Genomic DNA, 19553 nt, shown 5'->3' on the forward strand with positions numbered 1-19553 from the left:
TCTCGCGATCCCCCACTTCCGTAGCATGCCGCGTGTCCTTGACATGGAGGGAGAACAAACGCTGACCCACCTTATCTTCGTCTGTCTCCTCTCCACCAACGGTTATTTCTTATTTTTTCATCTTCTTCCTCCCAGAGAAATAGCTCGACGTGACATATATTTCTTCCAGCGATCTCAGCTGTCGTTGGTCGCCCGACGCACCACCACCGCCCTCCTCTCTCTCTTTCTCTCTCTTTGCTCTCGATCTACTTCCTGCCGTCCACTCCGCCTTCATCCCGCACGTCCTGCCCCATCTCCCAACTCCCCTCTTCGCATCACAATAAAAGAAGAAAGAGAGTGAGGTGTTACTAGCTATGTTACCATAACATCACACATCCCAAAGCAATATGAGTATACAATATAATTAATGACATATTGCCCACTATGGAGATGACATATGTTAGTAGTAGACTAAGTTACTTAAAAAAATGTGGCATTAATTGTAAAGAAAAAGTTTGGCGACGGCCGGCTCGGTTCGAGCAGCGGAGCACGCACAGGCAACGCAGATGCACGTGAGGTGAGTCACACTTCCCAAAGGCCCAAACACCAAGCAAAACGGCCGAGGTCCATCGGCCCCTCCGCCTCCGCCCCACTGTCCCGGCCGGCTCCGATCTGCCTCTCCCGCCGTCCTGCGATCCTCTCCCACCCATTCGCGGCGGCACGCGCCCGGCGAGGTGTACAGCCGGCGGCCGCAGCCATGCCCAGCTCGCCCAAGGTGTTCTCCTCCGCCGCCTCCCACCGCTCCTCGCTCCGCCGCATCCTCGCCTCGCCGGCCTTCTCCGCCGCCTGCCTCCTCTTCGGCCTCGCCGGGTTCCTCGTCGCCGCGGTCTCCCTCTCCCGGGCGCCAGCCCCCGACCCGGCGCGCGGCCGCTGCCCCGACTCCTCCCGCCCGCTCTCCGTCTCCGTCGCCTGGGACCGCCGCCCGGAGGATGCCGCGGCCGGCGCTACCGACCTCCCGGCGCACCTCGCCACCGGATCGCGCGGTAGGCACAAGGTGATGGCCTTCGTCGGGATCTTCACCGGGTTCGGCTCCGTCGGCCGCCGCCGCGCGCTCAGGCGGACGTGGCTCCCCGCGGATCGGCAGGGTCTCCTCCGGTTAGTTGTTGGTAACACAACTTCCTAGTTCGTGTAGTGTTGAACTGATGATAAGAGTTTGGTAGGCATTTCCGAGATCTAGCTATAGTTTAGTGTTGAACTGTTGACTTGGCTGTTTACCGGTTCACCTACAAATGTGGCGCTTAGTGATGAACTGATGATAAGAATTGGGGAGGCATTTCCGTTCGTCCATTTTATGCTATATAATTTACTATCGTGGATCCAAATCTTCATCCATTGGCATTTAATTTCCAGGCTCTTACATAAGTATTGCTGGTTAATTTTTTCATACATACACCCTGAGGACCATTCAGTTGTATCTTAATTTGCTCTTCCAGTTTGCTTCCTAGTTATTTTGCCTGGTGGCATCAGAACTGCTATTTTCTTCTGCCTATTTGTAGATTCGTAGACAGCACCCCAATGGGTTTGTGGCATATAGGCATGGTTTTAGTGGAATCATGCTACTATTCTAGAAGAAGTGATCGATCCTTGTGAATTGTAGAATTTGGCTTGCTACCACTGATAAGTAACATTCATTATTTTGTTTCTTGAGTTCAAAATTTAATGTGCATGGATTTGGGTTCTCTACTAAATGCATATGTACAAGAAATTGTACATTTGCAATCTAGTGATAAACCATCCGCAGATTTGTTGTAGCATGTAAGCGTCAACATTTTTTCCATTCCGTGTGGGTCCTTTTCCCTCACGACCTGAGGTTCTGATTTTGGTTTACTCCGGTGATGATGTTGCCTAAGTATTCTTGCAATGATTGTCTTTTTGGTTCGCTGTAATGCAGGTTGGAGGAAGCTACAGGTCTGGCATTCAGATTTGTGATCGGCAAAAGCAATGACATGTCTAAGATGGCAGCCCTTGAAAGAGAGGTTGAAGAATATGATGATTTTGTGCTTTTAGATCTTGAGGAGGAGTATAGCAGGCTTCCATACAAAACGTAAATAATATAACTCTTTTCATGTCGTTTTGCTATATATATCATATGGAACCTGATTTGATCTTATGTTTTAGGTTAGCTTACTTTAAGGCTGCCTATGCGTTGTTCGATTCTGATTTCTATGTTAAAGCTGATGATGACATTTACTTGAGACCAGGTGAGTAATAAATAATAAAATCCAAGATATATCCTCTTAATGGCTTTGACGCACATTTGTTTTTCTGCTAGCACTTCCGTCAACAAATTCTTTTCTGCAGATAGACTTTCCTTGCTTTTGGCTAAAGAGCGTCCACATCCACAAACATACATTGGATGCATGAAAAAGGGCCCTGTTTTTACTGATCCCAAATTGAAATGGTTAGTTTCTTTTCTTTCTTTTCCATGATGCTTTCTTAAGCAATACACATGGTAACATGCAAAATATATCGAAAGTAGCTAATACAGCAAAAAGACCTGATCTAGAAGTGAATTTTCTTTCTACAGCATAAAAATAATCCTGCAAACAGTCTTATTTTCTCACAAGTATTTGCGTTCCAGATTTGCGATAGAATGGTCACATCTTATTGTCTGGAACCACAATTATTGGCATTGTCTGATAAGCAAGGACTTCTGCCGGCAATGATCCTTGTTTCACCTATAACTGTCTCTCTGCATTGATTGTACCACTTCCTAGCAGAATTAGTGTGGTTCAATGGATTGGTCTAGCGGGCAACATTTGCTGTAAGGGCCTAAATTTGTCTTCTCTATGTTCAGTGCCGATAACCGATTTGGATTGGATCTACTACTTTGTTACCTGGATGGTTTTTCATAGTTAAGTTCTTAGCTACCCTAGATATGTGATGTCTGGAGCAAACAATTGTGTTTGAGAATTGGAAGGGAAATGCATTGCTTCGCATGGAATGAGTCTACTGATTTGCTTATAGGAGGAGATTAATGCACCTGCATCGTGAACCCTTGAAAACTAATTCTGGATATCAATTGTGTTGGAGTTGGTGTGGAATCAAAGAAAAATCATGTTCGATATCCTTTAATGGGCTATGCATGTTGTCAAATGCTGTTCGCTCCGATCCAATGTTTTGGTCAAATATTTCTAACTTTGACCACTAACTAATACATATTTTTACGTCTTCTATATAAGATAATATCCCAGTGTAAAAAAGTAAGTACTGTCATGATGTTGCAAGTTTCTTATTTTTCATTGGCAGAAGTTAATGGTATTGCTTCTTCAAACGTTTAAGTTCGTTACTTTTACATGCATTAGTTTCAGAAAATAAAGCTTAGGCCATTTGTGGGTACAAATGTTATCACCTAACCAGTCATAGCAGGCCTAAGTGGTTTTGGAGAAAGTTTGATAATGGCCTCTATCTTCATTATTAAAGGGAAATTAAGTTGCTTGTTATTCCTCGGTAGTTATGGTATATGCTGTCTATCATGTGCATGTCTGTGCTAGCAACTTGGTTATGCATAAGTTTATATGTTACCTATGTTGACCAAAAAGATAGTAGATATTGTAAGTATGTGCATAAGTTTAGTGTACAGTGCAAAGAACTCCAGTCATCTCCAAAACTAGAAATATCCTTTGTATCTCTCATATATGTAGTTATGCATTGAAACTAGCTTACTTGAATTAGACTCAACCGAGATTGGCTAGCTTTCCCATTAAAGCTACATGTGCAATACAAGTAAATGGCCAAACGTGGATGAAATGAATCAACATATGTAATGAAGTGAATTGTGCCATGAGTTATTAAATCTGCATGTCTGTTACTAAGGGTGGCAATTTTGCAATTTGATATGATCATATCTCTAAACTTCCATATTTGTATCATTTGGATTGGAACTAGTAGCTCAGTTGGTTACTCCCTCTGTTCACTATCATAAGATGTTTTAGTTTTTTTTAAATGCATGAATCTAGGCGCGTCCTAGTGTCTAGGCTCACTCATTTTGGTGAGTATCTACTCCACACTGAAATATCTAAAACATCTTATAATAGTGGATGGAGGGAGTATTAAAAGGTTCGGTTAGTTAGATTACTAACCTTGCAATATATTTGTGATCCCTGAAGTTACACAATTTTCTCCAATACTAGCTTGCGAAAGTTGTGGTAGCCTAAATCCATACGGGGATTGTTTACCAGGCCCGGGCTTACAGGTGTGCGGCCCGCACAGGGCTCAAATATTTTAGGGCCCAAAATTTTCTACTTTGCCTTATATATTTTGAACTTTACTTCACAAACAGAAAAGCAATTCAGCCTAGTTGGAATTTGCGCGCGAGCGTTTCATTAGGTTACCTGAAGGATTCTAGATCGAATCCTGTTTTCTGCTTCAGCTTGTTTCCTTTATTTTCTCTATTCTTTTTCTACTCCGGCTGATGGCTTTGATGAGAATTGAGTACTTCCGCTGATGGATATGTGCATTTAATGAGCATTGAATACAACTCAGAGAAACCATCACGAAGTTGTTCTATAGAAATCCATGTACATTTATTTGTTAAGATAGCTTTACATCGGAAACCATAAATGTAGACCGAGCTACATGTTTCCTCTAGTGTATCAAAAGTAGTTTTTCGTTCGGATCGCTAGTGTGGCCGGTTTTTAAAATCATATGTTTCCTTTTTAAGTACGATTTTACCACATGTTCAGAATCTACAAGCATGGAGAGTAGTTATTTAGTTTAAACATCCATCTAAGACATATAGAGCATAAATTACAATTGTTCAGTAGTTATATATATTTTTCTAGTTAGATAGTGCCTCATTTTTTTGAGATTCGATAGGGCCTATTTTGAAATGTCGCACAGGGCCCTCAATTTTGCCGGCTCGACCCTGTTGTTTACTAAGATATATCTAATACGACATCAGTACATGGGGAGCCCCTTTGATCAGGATTTAGAATTATGAGGCCAGATGTCGTTGGAAAATGTGCGGTTATGGTTGTGTTTGACTGCAGAACAATTGAATTGTATCTAGAAAAAAGAACCTGCTTTGTATTTTTCTTGAAAAAGCAGGGAGTGCCCCTGGCCTCTGCATCAATTGATGCACACAGCCATAAAGAACCTGCTGTGTGGCATCCAAAAACAATGTCACGAGATTGAACTACTGGTCGGACATATGGGTAATGAGTAAGAAAAAGACCGAATAGCAAGTCAATGGACCTAATGATATTGCAATGCAAACATATAAAGATGGCAGAACTAACTTGCTAGTTTATGTAACTACTACCTCGGGTCTGTTTTAATTGACGCGGACGTGAACTAGTTAGATGCATGTTCTGAACTAAAGCTCGCGTCGATTAAATGCGTCCGGAGGGAGTAGTCGATAAATTGGAACATTAAAGACCTAACAAATAAGATTGCACATTTAGGGATTTAAACAGCATAAGGCGTACACATTTAGGTACCTAGAGCGTAATTCATTCCATAGGTTGTTCATAATAGCTAATACTCCAGGTGTGAGATCATACTGTGTAGCAAATTAGTGCCTGCTTATTCTGTTTGATCTTGCTCATTGAATGAATGCAGGTATGAGCCACAGTCCTTCCTACTTGGATCAGAATACTTCCTTCATGCATATGGGCCTATATATGCTTTATCAGCTGATGTGGTGGCAAGCTTGGTTGCCTTGAGAAATAACAGGTATTCTTCTGGTTCACCTTCTCGTAGTGAAACTAGCAATCTCAAACTTGCTATCTTACGCAAGCTTTTGTAATTGTACTAGCTAATATCTATCATGCTTCGTTTGGATGTTTGCATTGGCGGGGTAGACATTGTATTGGGTTGAATATTCAATATCCAGGATATTGATAAAGAAAGTGAATGCTAATGTTTCTGTTTGGATGTGTTAGATATTCGGAACACAGAATAGATATTGAAGTTAAATGCCAAATGTTGTTTGGATGGTAAAAGTGATGAATTGCATTTCTACAACACTTTGATCATTACACTGTTATGTACTGTAAAAAATGCATGCAACAGCCGCACTATTTTTTACTTGCGACTCAAACAGTGCCCCACACGAACACACAGACATGTCCAGTTCGGCTATTTTTAAGTACTCATTTTGATCTATTTATCATACTACTAAATGGTAGGAGTACCAATTAATCGGAAGATATAGTTTAAAAGAATTTGATCCGAGTACTAAACCTGTCTACGAGTACTTAAAATGTCCACGAGTTACACAGGGTACTGAACGGCTAAACCTGTCCACGAGTTCAGAAGAACAAGAGGAGCGGAAAAGATGCTGTCTGTTGTTGCTCCGGCTGCTTATTGGTCGTCAGGAGGTCGTCCGCTCTTCACCTGCTGGTGCTCTGGCTGCTTCTTTGTCGATGGGAGGCCAGGAAGCCAGAGGAGGGGATGAAGGTGCGCTGGCCGCTGGAGCTCCATCCAATCAATCCCGTACTTGCTCTGAACCAAGAGAGATGACAGGGAAGAGAGAGACAGCCGGAGAAGAGGAGGCCGGGAAGGAGAACGGGAGGGAGGTCGACGGAGCCGCGCCCAACTGGAGAAGGACAGGGGGAGACTTACCTGCGCCGCCGCCACTTAGGTCGCCCATGCGCGAGGTACTCGAGCGAACCGAATACATCGAGATGTCTAGCCTAACCCCTCGACATTAGGTGTCCCCGTTTTTTGCGTTCAGCCCTCCAACTAGATATTGAGCGAGAATACCCGGGCCGAATGTCTAGACCCGCCAAACAGCTGGAATCGTGGTATTCGGGGCTGAAACCACCTGAATGTCCAATACCTAGCCCCAAATCAAACATCCACACGAACCATTGTGTCTAATGGTATCTCCAAAAGGGTAGCTATGTACCATGAGAAGATGAACTATTGGAAAATTACATTGAAATGTGACACTGACTAGTGGGCCCTGGGCCCATATGTTAGTGACGGATGAATAGTATTTCCAACTTGAATGATCTTTGGATGGTACAAAGCAATTGACCCCTAGTCGTGAAGTGCGTTGCTACATGGCAGTGCTTTGAATGTCAAAATGTTAACAAGTCTTGGTATTCTTGCTACAGGCCAAAATAATTTGAAATCAATTGGTGTTGGTCAATTCCCTCACGCCGATAGCATGGTCCAAATCGTGAGACTTATATCATACATGGATAAGGCTTATGGTCATGTCTCTTTCATCTATTAGTAAATGACTAAATGATGTGGCTAGGCAAACTTCTGCCTTACTGTGTCTGGTCTAGGTAGAGCTCTGGGAAAGAGTAGGAATCGGTCAGTTCATGTTAAGGGTCAGTATCCCTTGAGCCTGTTGTAGGCTACAGTGGTAGCAAAGGAAACTGGCAGCCTCTGGCACAGAAAATGCAGAAATGTTGTGAACACCGGTTTTGCACATAGGAACATATGAAATTTCCACCATTGCTGAAGCTCAAATCGAGCCATACATCTCTTTTTAAGAAGATTCTTGCCTATGTTTGTGCAGCTTCCGAATGTTCAACAACGAGGATGTTACTATTGGATCCTGGATGCTTGCTATGAATGTCAACCACGAGAACACACATGCTCTCTGTGAACCTGAGTGTACACCATCGTCAATTGCTGTTTGGGATATTCCAAAATGTTCAGGTTAGTTTCTAACTTTGGGTGGTTTTTTATTCAGGCAAAAGTTGATTCTGAAATGAGGGGTTTCCACGTTCATATGTATTATTGCGCCTATACCACCAATTGGTAACATTGATAGTGTCACCTTATACATTTTACTTTGATCTACTGCAACATTATGAAGCCCAAACGTTAGTAATAATTAGCAATGAACAAAAACAAATATTTTTAAGAGTAACTTTTAGTGAAAAAATCATAAGAGTGAAAGGTGTAAAGGTTGTGTAGGGTATAAAAACTCCTAAAACTGCAAACGGAGGCCGAGCTACACGTAGCCCTTATTTTTCTAAAATTCGAAAATCATAGTTTTAAGTTTTTAAAAAATCTGAAAAAAAATCCTGGATGTAGACAATGATGAAATCTACAAACATGCAAAATCTCAATGTGAAATTCTTTGTATTGTAGTAGATTACACAAAAATGAAAAAATATGACAGGTTTTATAGTTTTAAAATGTGCACTATTCACTATTCTCAGATCCACACATTTTGACAATAAAGAGCTACATGTAGCTCGGCCTCCATTTGTCCACTCTCAGCTCCGAAAGACTATGATCTTTTATTTTCAAAGCTCATGAATGCTAACAGGATTCTATCTGTCACCCAGGGCTATGCCACCCAGAGGTCAAGATGCTAGAGCTTCACCGGAGAAAAGAATGCACGGGTGGCCCAGCTGAGGTAGCTGAATCTGATGACGAATGACTTTCAATCTGGACACGGAACTGCGGACCATGCGACATGATGACACACACAACGGTTGACCCCAATAGATTCTTGCAGTGCGAGCTCATTTGATTCGATCACCAGGTGCAATCATTGCCACTTTGGCGGTAATACTACAGCTGAGGAATCCTCTACAGTTGCGATCCAGGCGCCATATAGGGCTGCCCTATACTCCAATTCTTGCCAGTTGCCGCATTCTTGTCTGCTTTTAACCACAACTGCATTATTGCCGGTCGTCCAGAAGGCGAGGAAGTTTTGTTGTATAGATAGAAAATGCATTACAAAGTACAGCTCACCATACAATTTGCTTTCGGCGAAGATGGTATAAATCAGCTCGCTTTTTTCTGAATGTCTGGGTTTCTCAGTTGAGCCTTTTGCTGCGATACAGTTCTCCAGCTTCGTGCACCTGTTATACCATCGCCATCTATCGAGATAAGGTAGCATTGAATAGGAGGGATCTTTCCGCTTCTGAATAGGAAAGTTCCTCCTACTCCCAAAGGATGATGGGTCTTGTAGCTGTCTGGATCTTGTTAGCCGAAGAACAGCTAAGTCCACTTGCAGATGTATTTACTTCTCCCTTGTAGTTAAGATGTGGCAGTTGAGATTCGGACGTCAAAACGACCACATCAGTCACTGTTCGAACGGGCTGTCTATCTGTCCGTAGGATCATATCCTCTCCAAACAAATCTAGCATGGTTCACCCATCGATCTTGTTTAGATCAAAAACCTATTTTGCCATGTTACAGCATTTTTTGACCTCAATAGATAACCGAGACTTGTGCAAGGCTCTACAGACGGGATTTGAAGCGGGCCGGCACCCTATGCCACGTCAGTTTTTGTACGTGTGACCCTGGTAGCTACACAACCCAATCCTGCAACTATTTTCCTTAATTCCCCCCTCCCGTCCGCCCCTCCATTCCCCTGCCTACCACTCTAGATCACGACTAGAGCATGCCCTCTCCCACCACCGACCATTTCGGCATGCCTTCAAAAAAGAAGGCGACGGCGCCGGCGAAGCCTCGCAAGGCCCCGTTGAAGGGGAAGCCGGCGACGCTGGTAAAGCCTCGCAAGGCCCAGTTGAAGGAGAAGCTGACGACCATGATGGAGGGCGAGTCGACCAACGAGCATAGTGTCGGATCTTGACGACATACTTCAAGAGGCGCCACAAGGCCGGCGAGACCAATCGAGGCCACGTCGGAGGTGGCGGCGTTGGCGGAGCGGGTCTTCCCCACCCCGGACGATGTACAATCCAAAGGCACGAGTGAATAATGCGCCGTTACCGGTCGTGGTCGTGGGAGCCAACAAGCCGTCCGCTTTTCAAGGATCAAATCTCGTCATCGCCGTCATTCTTCAAGGATCCGCCACCGGTGATCGACAAGCCGGGTGTGATGGATGTGCCTGCACCGTTCACACCGTTTACTCGACCTATTTGGCTATGAAACCTAAGTTGTTTTGGTAGCCGGACTATGATGACGATTTGGTGGCTGATGTGTTGGCTGAATTTAGATTTGTACTACCTCCATCCCAAAAGTTAAGGCTTATATTTTTTTTGAAAAGTCAAACCAAATAAAGTTTAACCAAATATTTAGAAGAATATATCAACAAAAATAATATATTTTAGATACCACGCGAAAATATGTTTCATTATCTATCTAATAATATTGATTTTATATTTTACATGTTAATGATTTTTGGTAAAAACTTAGTCAAATTTGACATAATTTGACTTTCTAAAAATAATATAAGACTTAAACTTTGGGATGGAGGTAGTATTATCTATTCGAAAAACTTGGTTTCAGTTTCTAGCCATCTTTGTGAGTATTAATTTATATCGGGCCGAAGTTTCTATTGAGGCTATCTATTGGAATCGTCCGGTGTAGGGAGTCCCTCCCTATACTAGCAGTAGGGATGTTGTGCCGGCGCTCTCCGTAGCCCCGTGCCAGCGCCAATTTAGCAGACGCGTTTGAGGGAAATGAATCCGAGTTGTTGAGTTAGCCTGGCCTGGCCGTTTGGCTGGGTCCGTTTTGTCTGTCGTTGTCACGGGAAGGCTCTGCTCTCACGGTCACGGGGTGACCATAGTGACTGGAATAGTCTGTGAAGAGATGGCCATGAGCGCGAGATTTGTGCATCGTCTTTTTCGAAAGTCTCCGACCACAGATGACCCAGCAGGGCAGAAGATCCAAAGCCATAGTTGCCAACTGCCATGGCAGAAAGCTCCTCTATTTTATCATTTTTTTTGGCTTAAAAACCTTCTTTTACTTTTGAATGGAAGGAACGAAGCAATTGCTCTCAAGAGTGTATATTATTGGAAAGCTGCCATGATCTTTTTCCTCTCTTGGGCAACCCGTTTCTTTCCCCTTTTTAACCATTACACAGAGACAGACAGAGAGCACCATTTTGCTTTGCGAGGTTAATAACTTATCCCCCAGAGTACAGACCAGATGGAACATTAATCTTATGATGATCCAACCGAATGAATAATAGTTGATGATGTTGAAGAGCCCCTAGGGCTAGCTGTGGAGGATGGCCGGGTGGCAGAAGGCGCCGTTGAGCCAGCCGTCGGTGATCTGCTTGTAGGCGGCCTCGGTGAGGTGGATGCCGTCCCAGCTGAGGTGCGACGCCGGGCTGGTGCAGGCGGAGGCGCCGGACATCCCGCACCGCGCCGCGTTGGCGTAGTTGTACTTGCCGCCGCCCGACCCGCAGCACGCCTCGAACACCGAGCTGAAACCTGCAGCACGTCGAGAACACAAACACCATTAGAGATGGGCGGCCGTGGTGGTTTCTAGTAGCTTTTACACGACGCGATGACGATGACTTGAGGAAGATTCGTAATTTCGTTCGAGAACGTGCGGGCATATGCTGCATGTTGTTGAGGCATGTGTTTGGTTGGGGAACACACTGGCTGTTTCCTCTGCTACTGCAACTGAGCTGATTTTTTATATATATATAAAAAAAGCTATATCAACGAAATCCGCGGATCTACCATTAATTATTTCCCCATAATTAGATGGCCTGTATAAAACTGATGGTGAGCCAACCGTGTGGTGTGTGTGACCCATGTCGGGCCGCGATCTCGTCCAATTTTTTTATGCGCCGCCGCATGCAGGAGCAGGAGCAGGAGCAGGAACACGGTCGAGCCCCAACGGGAGGAATCCGACAGCAGCAGCAGCAGCCCCATTGCTGCCCGATCGTGCACGGCCTGCAATCACGGATCGAACAATCCGACGATGCATGTATTTAAGCCAAGCACGTTGCCTGTCCCGTGCTACGTACTGTCCTGTTCGGACCAAGCGTGACGTGCGCAGCCAAAGTCTGCTCTGCGCCGACGGGGAGGGGTCCAAACTCGAGAGTCCAGAGCGGGTCACGGCAAGTTTGAAATCTAGCGACAGACCCACAGTACCCGCCACCAGGCGCCATGCGTTTGTGTGTGGGGCTGGGAACCGAGATCGAGCGTACCGTATTTGCTTGGGCTCCTGACCATGTCGAGCACGCCGGAGTAGAAGTCGGCGTACATGATGCGGGCGGACTTGTACTTGGCCTGCAGCGATGAGATCTTGGTCTGCAGCTGGTTGTTGTGGTTGGTGGAGAGGTCGTTGAACTTCTTGAGGCAGCCGAGCGAGTCGTAGTCGGCGGCGCTGGAGGTGCCGTAGATGGTGAGGTAGATGGGGAAGCAGCCGATGGGGAGCACCCCGGCACCACGATGTCCGTCGCCCCCAGCGCGATCAGCTTCTCCACGCCGTCGCCGATGGTGCTGATGATCTGCGGCGTGTACGTGCTCGCCTGGTCCGTGTTGTAGTTGCCGAACAGCATCGCGTTGTAGTCGTTGCCCCCGAACTCGCCGAAGATGAACAGCGACTTCGCCAGGTAGCTCTTGCAGCCTGCAGCAGATGGAGCAGCTTGGTCAGTCGCCGTGAAAAGTGAAGTCTTTTTTGGTGGGGGGCAGCGGCAACGGCTAGATGTCTGTCCGGCCAGACAGATGCTTTGAAGAAAGGAAAAAGAAGGGAAGCGCTTACTGCTGCCGCAGACGGTGGAGGTGATCTGCTGGAACCACTGGATTTGGAAGCTGATGGGCCCGTTGTTCCAGATCTTGTCGGACAGCCCCAGCGACCGGAAGAAGGGCGCGTCCATGGCGGTCGCGCCCGTGATGGCCATGTTGGCGCCCTTCTTGAAGTCGGCGTTGGTGGACTTGGACGGCGGAAGGAACGGCAGCCCGAACTGGTTGCTCAGGAAGTCCACGATCACGCGACCGTCCGAGCACCGGCAGGTCGGCTTGCCGAAGTAGGTCTCGCCGTAGGGCGGCTGTGTGAAGGTGATCGCCGACGGGCGGCCGTTCGTGCACAGGTTGCCCGTGTCCGTGATCGAGTCGCCGAAGCTGTACACCGCATTGTACTTCTGAGCAGACGCCGCTGCGACGAGCAGCGACGCGCACAGCGCCGCCAGCAGCAGCGGCTGCTGATTCTTCATCAGCGACGTCGGCGCCATCACCGCGCGCGGCGAGAAAGCTACTGCTACCGTGAGGGAAAGTGGAGAGGAAGAGGATCAATGGCGCCTCTGCACAGGTCAGCAGGGCAGAGAGAGCAGAGCAGAGCACTTTGAATGAATGGCTGGATTGAACCAGGGGCTGCGCCTTTTATAGGCCCCGCGCGCGAGGCTCCGACTCGTCAATGCATTTTCCAGCTCGACGATCAGGAATTCAGGATGGGACATCACGCGCATACACAGCTAGATTTTTCAGATATGTAGGTAGGCGTATATACATGCCCACGTACAACCACCGTCGCTGCTACACTCTAGCACCCGTGTGGCCGTGTGGGCTGTGTAGCTTATACCGTTACCTTACCGATAGGAATTTCTTGTTACGCACCGGTTGTCTGACTTGCTGGTTGTTGCAGACTATGTTATGTCACAAGTAATGTCGGATACAACTATTGCAGATGGATGATGTAACCATCATTGCTAGCTAATAAAGCACGTTTGAAGATTTTTTTTTCATAAAAAGGTATGCTGCTATCAGAGATTACGTGAGGCTAGCATGGGCTTTGTACTTTGCAGGTAGAATTTTCTCCCGGTCATTTTGATATATTGTGCGTTTTTTTCGAGTTCGTATGCAACCACAAATCCAGTTTGATGATTTGGCAATGCAAATTTACAAAAAAAGTCAAAATTCATGTTTGTTAATTCTCAGTGGTACTAGATGACATAATACATGGGCACCTCGAATGATTTTATTTTTTGAAATTTCTATCTATTTCTTTTATATTTTACAGAGCGTGGAAAGCAAAAAACCCTACACATTCTGTGGCGCATATGCCAATACGTGCCACAGAAATTTGGACTTCTGTGGCACATATTGCCACATGCGCCACAAAATTGTGGCCTCGTGAAGTCAGTGGTGGCCCCCACAAGAAATTCTGTGGCGCATGTACCAACATGCGCCACAAAATTTTGACTTTCTGTGACGCATGTGGGCAAATGGGTCACATAATTCCTTTCGCCCATGTGCAGTGCTGAACCCCATGTGGGCCCTATGAAGATTCTGTGGCGTATCCATCCACATGCGTCACAGGAGCATATTGTTTTGATGCGCCACGGAAATAATTTTGTGGAGCACGCACTTAGTGTGCCACAAAATATATTCCTATCTATAATGGTTTTGGTAGTAGTGCATTTTCCTAAAATGTGAGCGTGGGACCTAGAAATTTCTCCAAGCCCGTTCCAACCACAAGTGGGCGACATTTTTTTTGGACGACCCATTGTGAAATCTCGCTTGACATGAGATGGCACACCACTGCACCCGGCCTCAGGAGGTGGTTTTTTTGTTGTTGTTTGCTCAGGAGGTGGTAGAACCGCCCTTGTATAACACTAGGATGGAGCAGGAGCGTATTTAGGCATTCCAAAAACTTAAAATAGCACATACCATATGGATTATGCTAGTTTTATAATGGTTTGAAGAATACATATCTTTAGATTTTTTTGATTAATTTCCGTGCCATAAACTATATGGCTTATATCAAGAAACATATGAAGTATTTTTTTTAGAAACAGGAGCAAAAGTTTTGCCCTAATCTATTAATTCAGAATAAGTTTTACAAAAGTGCAAAATGTTCTTAGTTCCTATTACAACGATCTCTTTACCGGCATTATTTTGTCCAATCACTTAGGACCCGTTAGGACCCACAAGAAGCCCTCATTATTAACCTTCTCAAACTCTATGAGTAAGGTGAGAGGCGCCGTGCCGAGGCCGACCGAACATTAGTAGAAAACGATGCTTTAGTTCCGGTTGGTAAGGGCATTTGGTCCCAATTTTTCAATCGGGATTATGAAATCGGGACTACCCACAGCCCACGTTCAACCGGGACTACGAAATCGGGACTAAAGCCCGCAACCCACGTGGAGGGCCTTTAGTCCGGTTTGTAACACCGGCCGGGACTAAAGGCCTCCATGTGTGTTTTTTTATTCAATTTTTTCTAATTTTTTCCCACTTCCTCTTTTTTCTATTTTTTTTTGGAATTTATAGTAATTGAGTTATTTGACTAGTTTAGTCTCTAACTGCACATAATCTCTAGTTAAATTATTTACTCGTGGTCAAACTCCTCGAAAGGTCACCCATTCTCAAACTACTCCAGCACTAGCACGCTTAACTTCTGAATTCATTTCGTCATGCTTCCAAGCGCTTTGCACACGCGTTATTGATATTAGTATCATATCAATCCTATTAACCAGTTGATCACGATATCACACTTCTTTATTGTTTGAATTACAAATAATTTTATTTAATAAACAAAAGTAATGATGTAATAATAATCTTGAATAAATAAATAAATAACAATAATCTGTTTCAAAGCCTAAAATCTGAAATTTTCATATTTTCCTTTGGCATGTTGAGAATCTAGAAATTAGCTAACCGGGGGTGAAATTGGATGTAAATGTTCGCGTAGATAACTTTCATATATTAAACTTTTTTCAAAAATATATTGCCATTTTACCCAAAAATATAGTTTTTTTTTTTTGCAAAATAAGTGAAAATTGATGTTTGTTATTTTTCATAATAACTAGATCACCTAACCTACCTACATGTAAAGGGATTTTTAATTTTTAATTTTCTATCATTTTTTTGTACTTTACATAGCTAAAAAAAGGTGATCCAAGAAACCCCAAAAATGTTTAATCCGGGTTGGTGTCTCCAACCAGGACTGAAGGGTAGATCTTTAGTCCCGGTTGGGGACACCAACTGGGACTAAAGATGCTCGCACCGGCTGGGCCTGCCGCAACCCTTTAGTCCCGTTTGGTATCTCCAACCGGGACTAAAGGTTCCGTTTAACCCGGGACCAAAACCGTGCGACGTCGTAGCCATTGAAACTGGAACTAATGTTCAAATTAGTCTGGGTTCCAAATGCGCCCGGGACTAATGCTTCGTGCAGTTTTGAACAAAAGACATGTTTTCTTCTATGGAAAAATATCTGGAAGGCAAATATCGCAACAAAAGTTATGATCTTCGGTTGAAGAGCAACTAGAGACAACCTGGCGACACAAAGAAAAAAAGATGAGAAGGACTCTGAAAATTGACAGCATATGCAACATATGTGGAAGAGAAGATGAAGATAGCCACCATGCCATTGTTAACTGCACCAAACCAAGAGTACTGAGATATGAAATGAGAAAACACTGGCAGTTACCCCGAGGCTAATTTTCACTTTACCTTGCCAACCCGAGCAAGAAACAAACAAGTCAAACCTTAATGCTTCTTTGGCGCTCTTGGCACCTTCGAAATGACATTATTCATGAAAAGGGACAAGAAGATTGCTAGATCAGTGACATTTCTTCTTGGATATGACAACTTCCTCAATGACACGATCCAGAACCCTAACTCAGGTTTGCCCTCACCCGTTTCCATGTCTTTTTCTGAACCTGGTTGCTCATATCATGTTTATGGCAGGAAAGAGACTCATATTAGTTTCGGCTAGGTTCCTCCAAGCCCTAGTAACTTGAAGATGAATGTCGATGCTAGCTTCAGTAAAGAGACTAGTGAGGCGGCGGCGGGTATTACTGTTCGTGACCACCTAGGTACGGTGGTGCTTGCTGCCAGTATCCAACTCCAAACCTGCAGAGATGCAGAGGAGGCGGAAGCGAACGTTGTCGGGGTTGGACTCAATCTTGCAATACCGAACGATCTGAACATGGAGAACGTTGAGTCAGACAATGCAGCTGTTGTCACCTAAATGAACAGCCTAGTGCCCAATGCCTCCATACACTGGCATGTGTACAAAGATATTAGAAAGCTAAGAGAGTCTTTTCCTGATCTGGTTGTTATTAAAGTTGGGAGCAACTGTAATAGACTTTTTTTTCCGATAAAACTGTAATAGACTAGCTCATGAGCTAGCACAACTAGCAAAAACGAGCGAGTCGAATGATGTTTGGAAGCCACCGCTCCCTATCAACATTTTACATATGTGTAATCGTGTAAAACTGATGTCAGATTAATATATGTTTCATTCTCTCTCAAAAAAAAAAGGGGAACCAACTTAACGGGCTGAAAAAAAAACCCAGGAAAACTAGCTTGGAAACGGTTTGGCAAACGGTATTCCGTTTGCGAACCGGTAGCAGCCATCTTGCAGTCTTGCACCGTCGTCACAATAATTCGTGCTCATCGGTGGCAATTCATCACGATAGCCAAACAAGAGCTATATATATTTTTCAAAAAGAAAAGAAAAGAAAAGAAAAGAAAAGAAAAGGAGAGAGTAGAGGGCTTTAGCTGAGTCGTCATGAGTCATGAGTCATGAGCTGGTTACGAGCCTTTTTCTCTCCTCATCTGCTTTGCGCGCGCGCGCTAGCTCTGGCGACGTAGCCAAACTAGCAGAGGCTTTCCGGCGATCTCCATGTGATTTCGTGTGGCGCTTTAGTTCCGGTGGGCATGATGAAGCTTGCATACTTCACCTGAACGAGTAACCGAGATAAGGTCCAGCAAATTGGCATTAGCACCGGTACGAGTCCCGTTTCTTGCGCGGCCGGAAGGGTTACTCGTCTTTCCTTTTGAATTTCCGTCACCCTTTTGCTTTGCTTTTGGTTGTTGTACTTTGTCATGGGCGTGGGACGTAGTAGGTTGGTTGCGAGGCTCGAGGTAGCAAGACGTAAGGGGACCGGCACTCATGCATGCATCGACAATGTGTTTATTTGTGTGTTGCGTGTGCATTGCTGCTAGTAGTAGCTCTTTGTGGATATATGCAAGCTTAATTTAGTTTAACCGGAGTCGTTGCTCTGATCCTCAGATCACCTTTCTTCAGCTCGACGAATAAATGGCTCATTATTATCCTTTTGCTTTGTCCATCTACGCAGGGAAACGGAATGGAATGTGTCCACTTTGCGTGCAGAGACTGATCGAGGTCCATCGTTGGCGACGACTGAAAGGTGGTAGACACAGTAGCAGAACCTTGGTGGTGGAATACTATTTTGTTTGTTTTCATGCATATATCCATCTGAGTAATCGCTGTCGAGACAAGTCTAACCTCCACATGTCGTTTCACACCGCTTGTAGCCACGGTACAAGTGGACGATGACGACGTACCCATCCTAACGGAGAACTCAGATGGGTGTGAAGAAGCACCTGCAAGAACCATCGTGCTGTATGCACACCCTAAGATTGACGCACCTTCACCATGATCGATTGATACCGCCGCCATTATAATAAAAGACTCCGAAATTCCAAGTGATCCCACAACAAATACCAATAAGTAAGTAAGTGTGATCTGCTAGCTAGCTGCAGCACAACATGACATTGACGCTGAAAGTGATTGGAGCAAGGCCCAACTCAAGAAACCGCTCGATGCATACAGAGCAGCAACACGACGTACTTGCCATGATAGTGCGTGATTTAATCAGGTCTTATATTATAGAGCCATCTAGGCAGCGCACTTTAGTTACCCAAGGTAACCTATCACGCCAGCTGACCACCGGCGACTTGTCGCCGCCACCACACGTACTTAATTAACGAACTTTCACTAGCTTACACGCACGTTTTGATCACTGATTGATTGGTCTCTTCCCTCATCATGCATGACTTTTTTCCCAAAATGAGAAACTTAGCCCCAGCCTCTACATCGATTGTTGCACGCATCCGTTTCATTGTAAAGTTTCATAGTTCTTAACGGAATGAGATAAATATAGGATGCTTATGCATGTCGAATCCTCTTAGACAGCCACGAACCACCTTGTTTGTAAGTAGCCCGGTAACCGTCTCCAATCGTTGCATCAGAATTCATATACATCTGCTGCGTCCCTGGCGTATATATATACATGGAATGTAAGTACTTCGTTTTACGACATGACTGGCGTCTCGGCGCTCTAGCTAGTAAGGATAGGAATTTCGTGTTACTGACAGGTAGCCTGACTTGCTGGTTATTGGAGACGATGATAGTACGGCACAAGTACTATGAATGGAAAGAGTTATCTTATGAGGTAGGAGTAAGATGCTATCAAAAGATTATGTAGGGCTAGCATGAACTTTGCACTTGTACAAATATGCAAGTAAATTATAGCATCATTAAGACACGAAAGTAAATCACGAAGTTCCATAAGCAAGTTATAACATTACAAAACTAGTTTGATCAATGTTTCCATCTTTCGTTTCGTAAAAGCGCACCATTCCTGGCATTTAGTTGTTTTGTCCATACTTGAACAAGCAAGTTATCAATCATGGATTACTTTCGAATTTCAGGAAAAAATGTGCCATTGATGGAAACATTGATCACACTAGTTTTAGGTACAAGCATATATAGCATCATGTAATATACGAATACTTTAGGTACACAAGTACGCCATGCATTTATTCACAAAAAAATAATACTCTATTTGATTTAATATACTAGTATTAAATACTTACAGAATTCATTAATGTTAACCATTTGCAACACATAGATCTATGGATTATGTGCAAATAATGCATACGCTGATTATTTTTTCTACATGGAATAATCGAATTGTTGACCAACATTTTTCACAATTTTATAGAACAATTAGAAAATGGTTGCGATGATGTTTTATGTGCGGGAAATGTTTTTATGTGAAATTGTACGGCGGTGCAGGCGACCGAGGTCTGGTGATAAACTCATCTGACCGGTGCCCAATGCACCCTCATAACTATATG

General features: G+C 44.4%; 1 protein-coding gene and 1 pseudogene across 1 annotated transcript; one reads left to right on the plus strand and one right to left on the minus strand.

The window, feature by feature from the left end:
• The first annotated feature begins 736 nt into the window (after window positions 1–736).
• Window positions 737–8800, plus strand: LOC124685083 (probable beta-1,3-galactosyltransferase 14). Its single transcript, XM_047219387.1, has 7 exons — window positions 737–1134; window positions 1931–2083; window positions 2158–2240; window positions 2341–2440; window positions 5602–5715; window positions 7517–7659; window positions 8298–8800. Exons 1-7 carry the CDS (start codon window positions 737–739, stop codon window positions 8390–8392), a joined length of 1086 nt encoding a protein of 361 aa, XP_047075343.1. The 3' UTR covers window positions 8393–8800.
• A 1948-nt stretch (window positions 8801–10748) lies between these two features.
• Window positions 10749–12910, minus strand: LOC124685084 (annotated as a pseudogene).
• Window positions 12911–19553: the final 6643 nt, after the last annotated feature.

This window comes from Lolium rigidum, chromosome 1 (assembly GCF_022539505.1).
Source record: "Lolium rigidum isolate FL_2022 chromosome 1, APGP_CSIRO_Lrig_0.1, whole genome shotgun sequence".
Lineage (NCBI taxonomy): Eukaryota > Viridiplantae > Streptophyta > Magnoliopsida > Poales > Poaceae > Lolium > Lolium rigidum.

What these genes read in the sequence shown, in the direction of transcription:
- LOC124685083 (XM_047219387.1), top strand. Translation starts at nt 737, where the DNA reads ATGCCCAGCTCGCCCAAGGTGTTCTCCTCCGCCGCCTCCCACCGCTCC. An exon ending in GATCGGCAGGGTCTCCTCCG is followed by an intron (nt 1,135 to 1,930) that starts GTTAGTTGTTGG and finishes GCTGTAATGCAG; the next exon opens with GTTGGAGGAAGCTACAGGTC. An exon ending in AGCAGGCTTCCATACAAAAC is followed by an intron (nt 2,084 to 2,157) that starts GTAAATAATATA and finishes CTTATGTTTTAG; the next exon opens with GTTAGCTTACTTTAAGGCTG.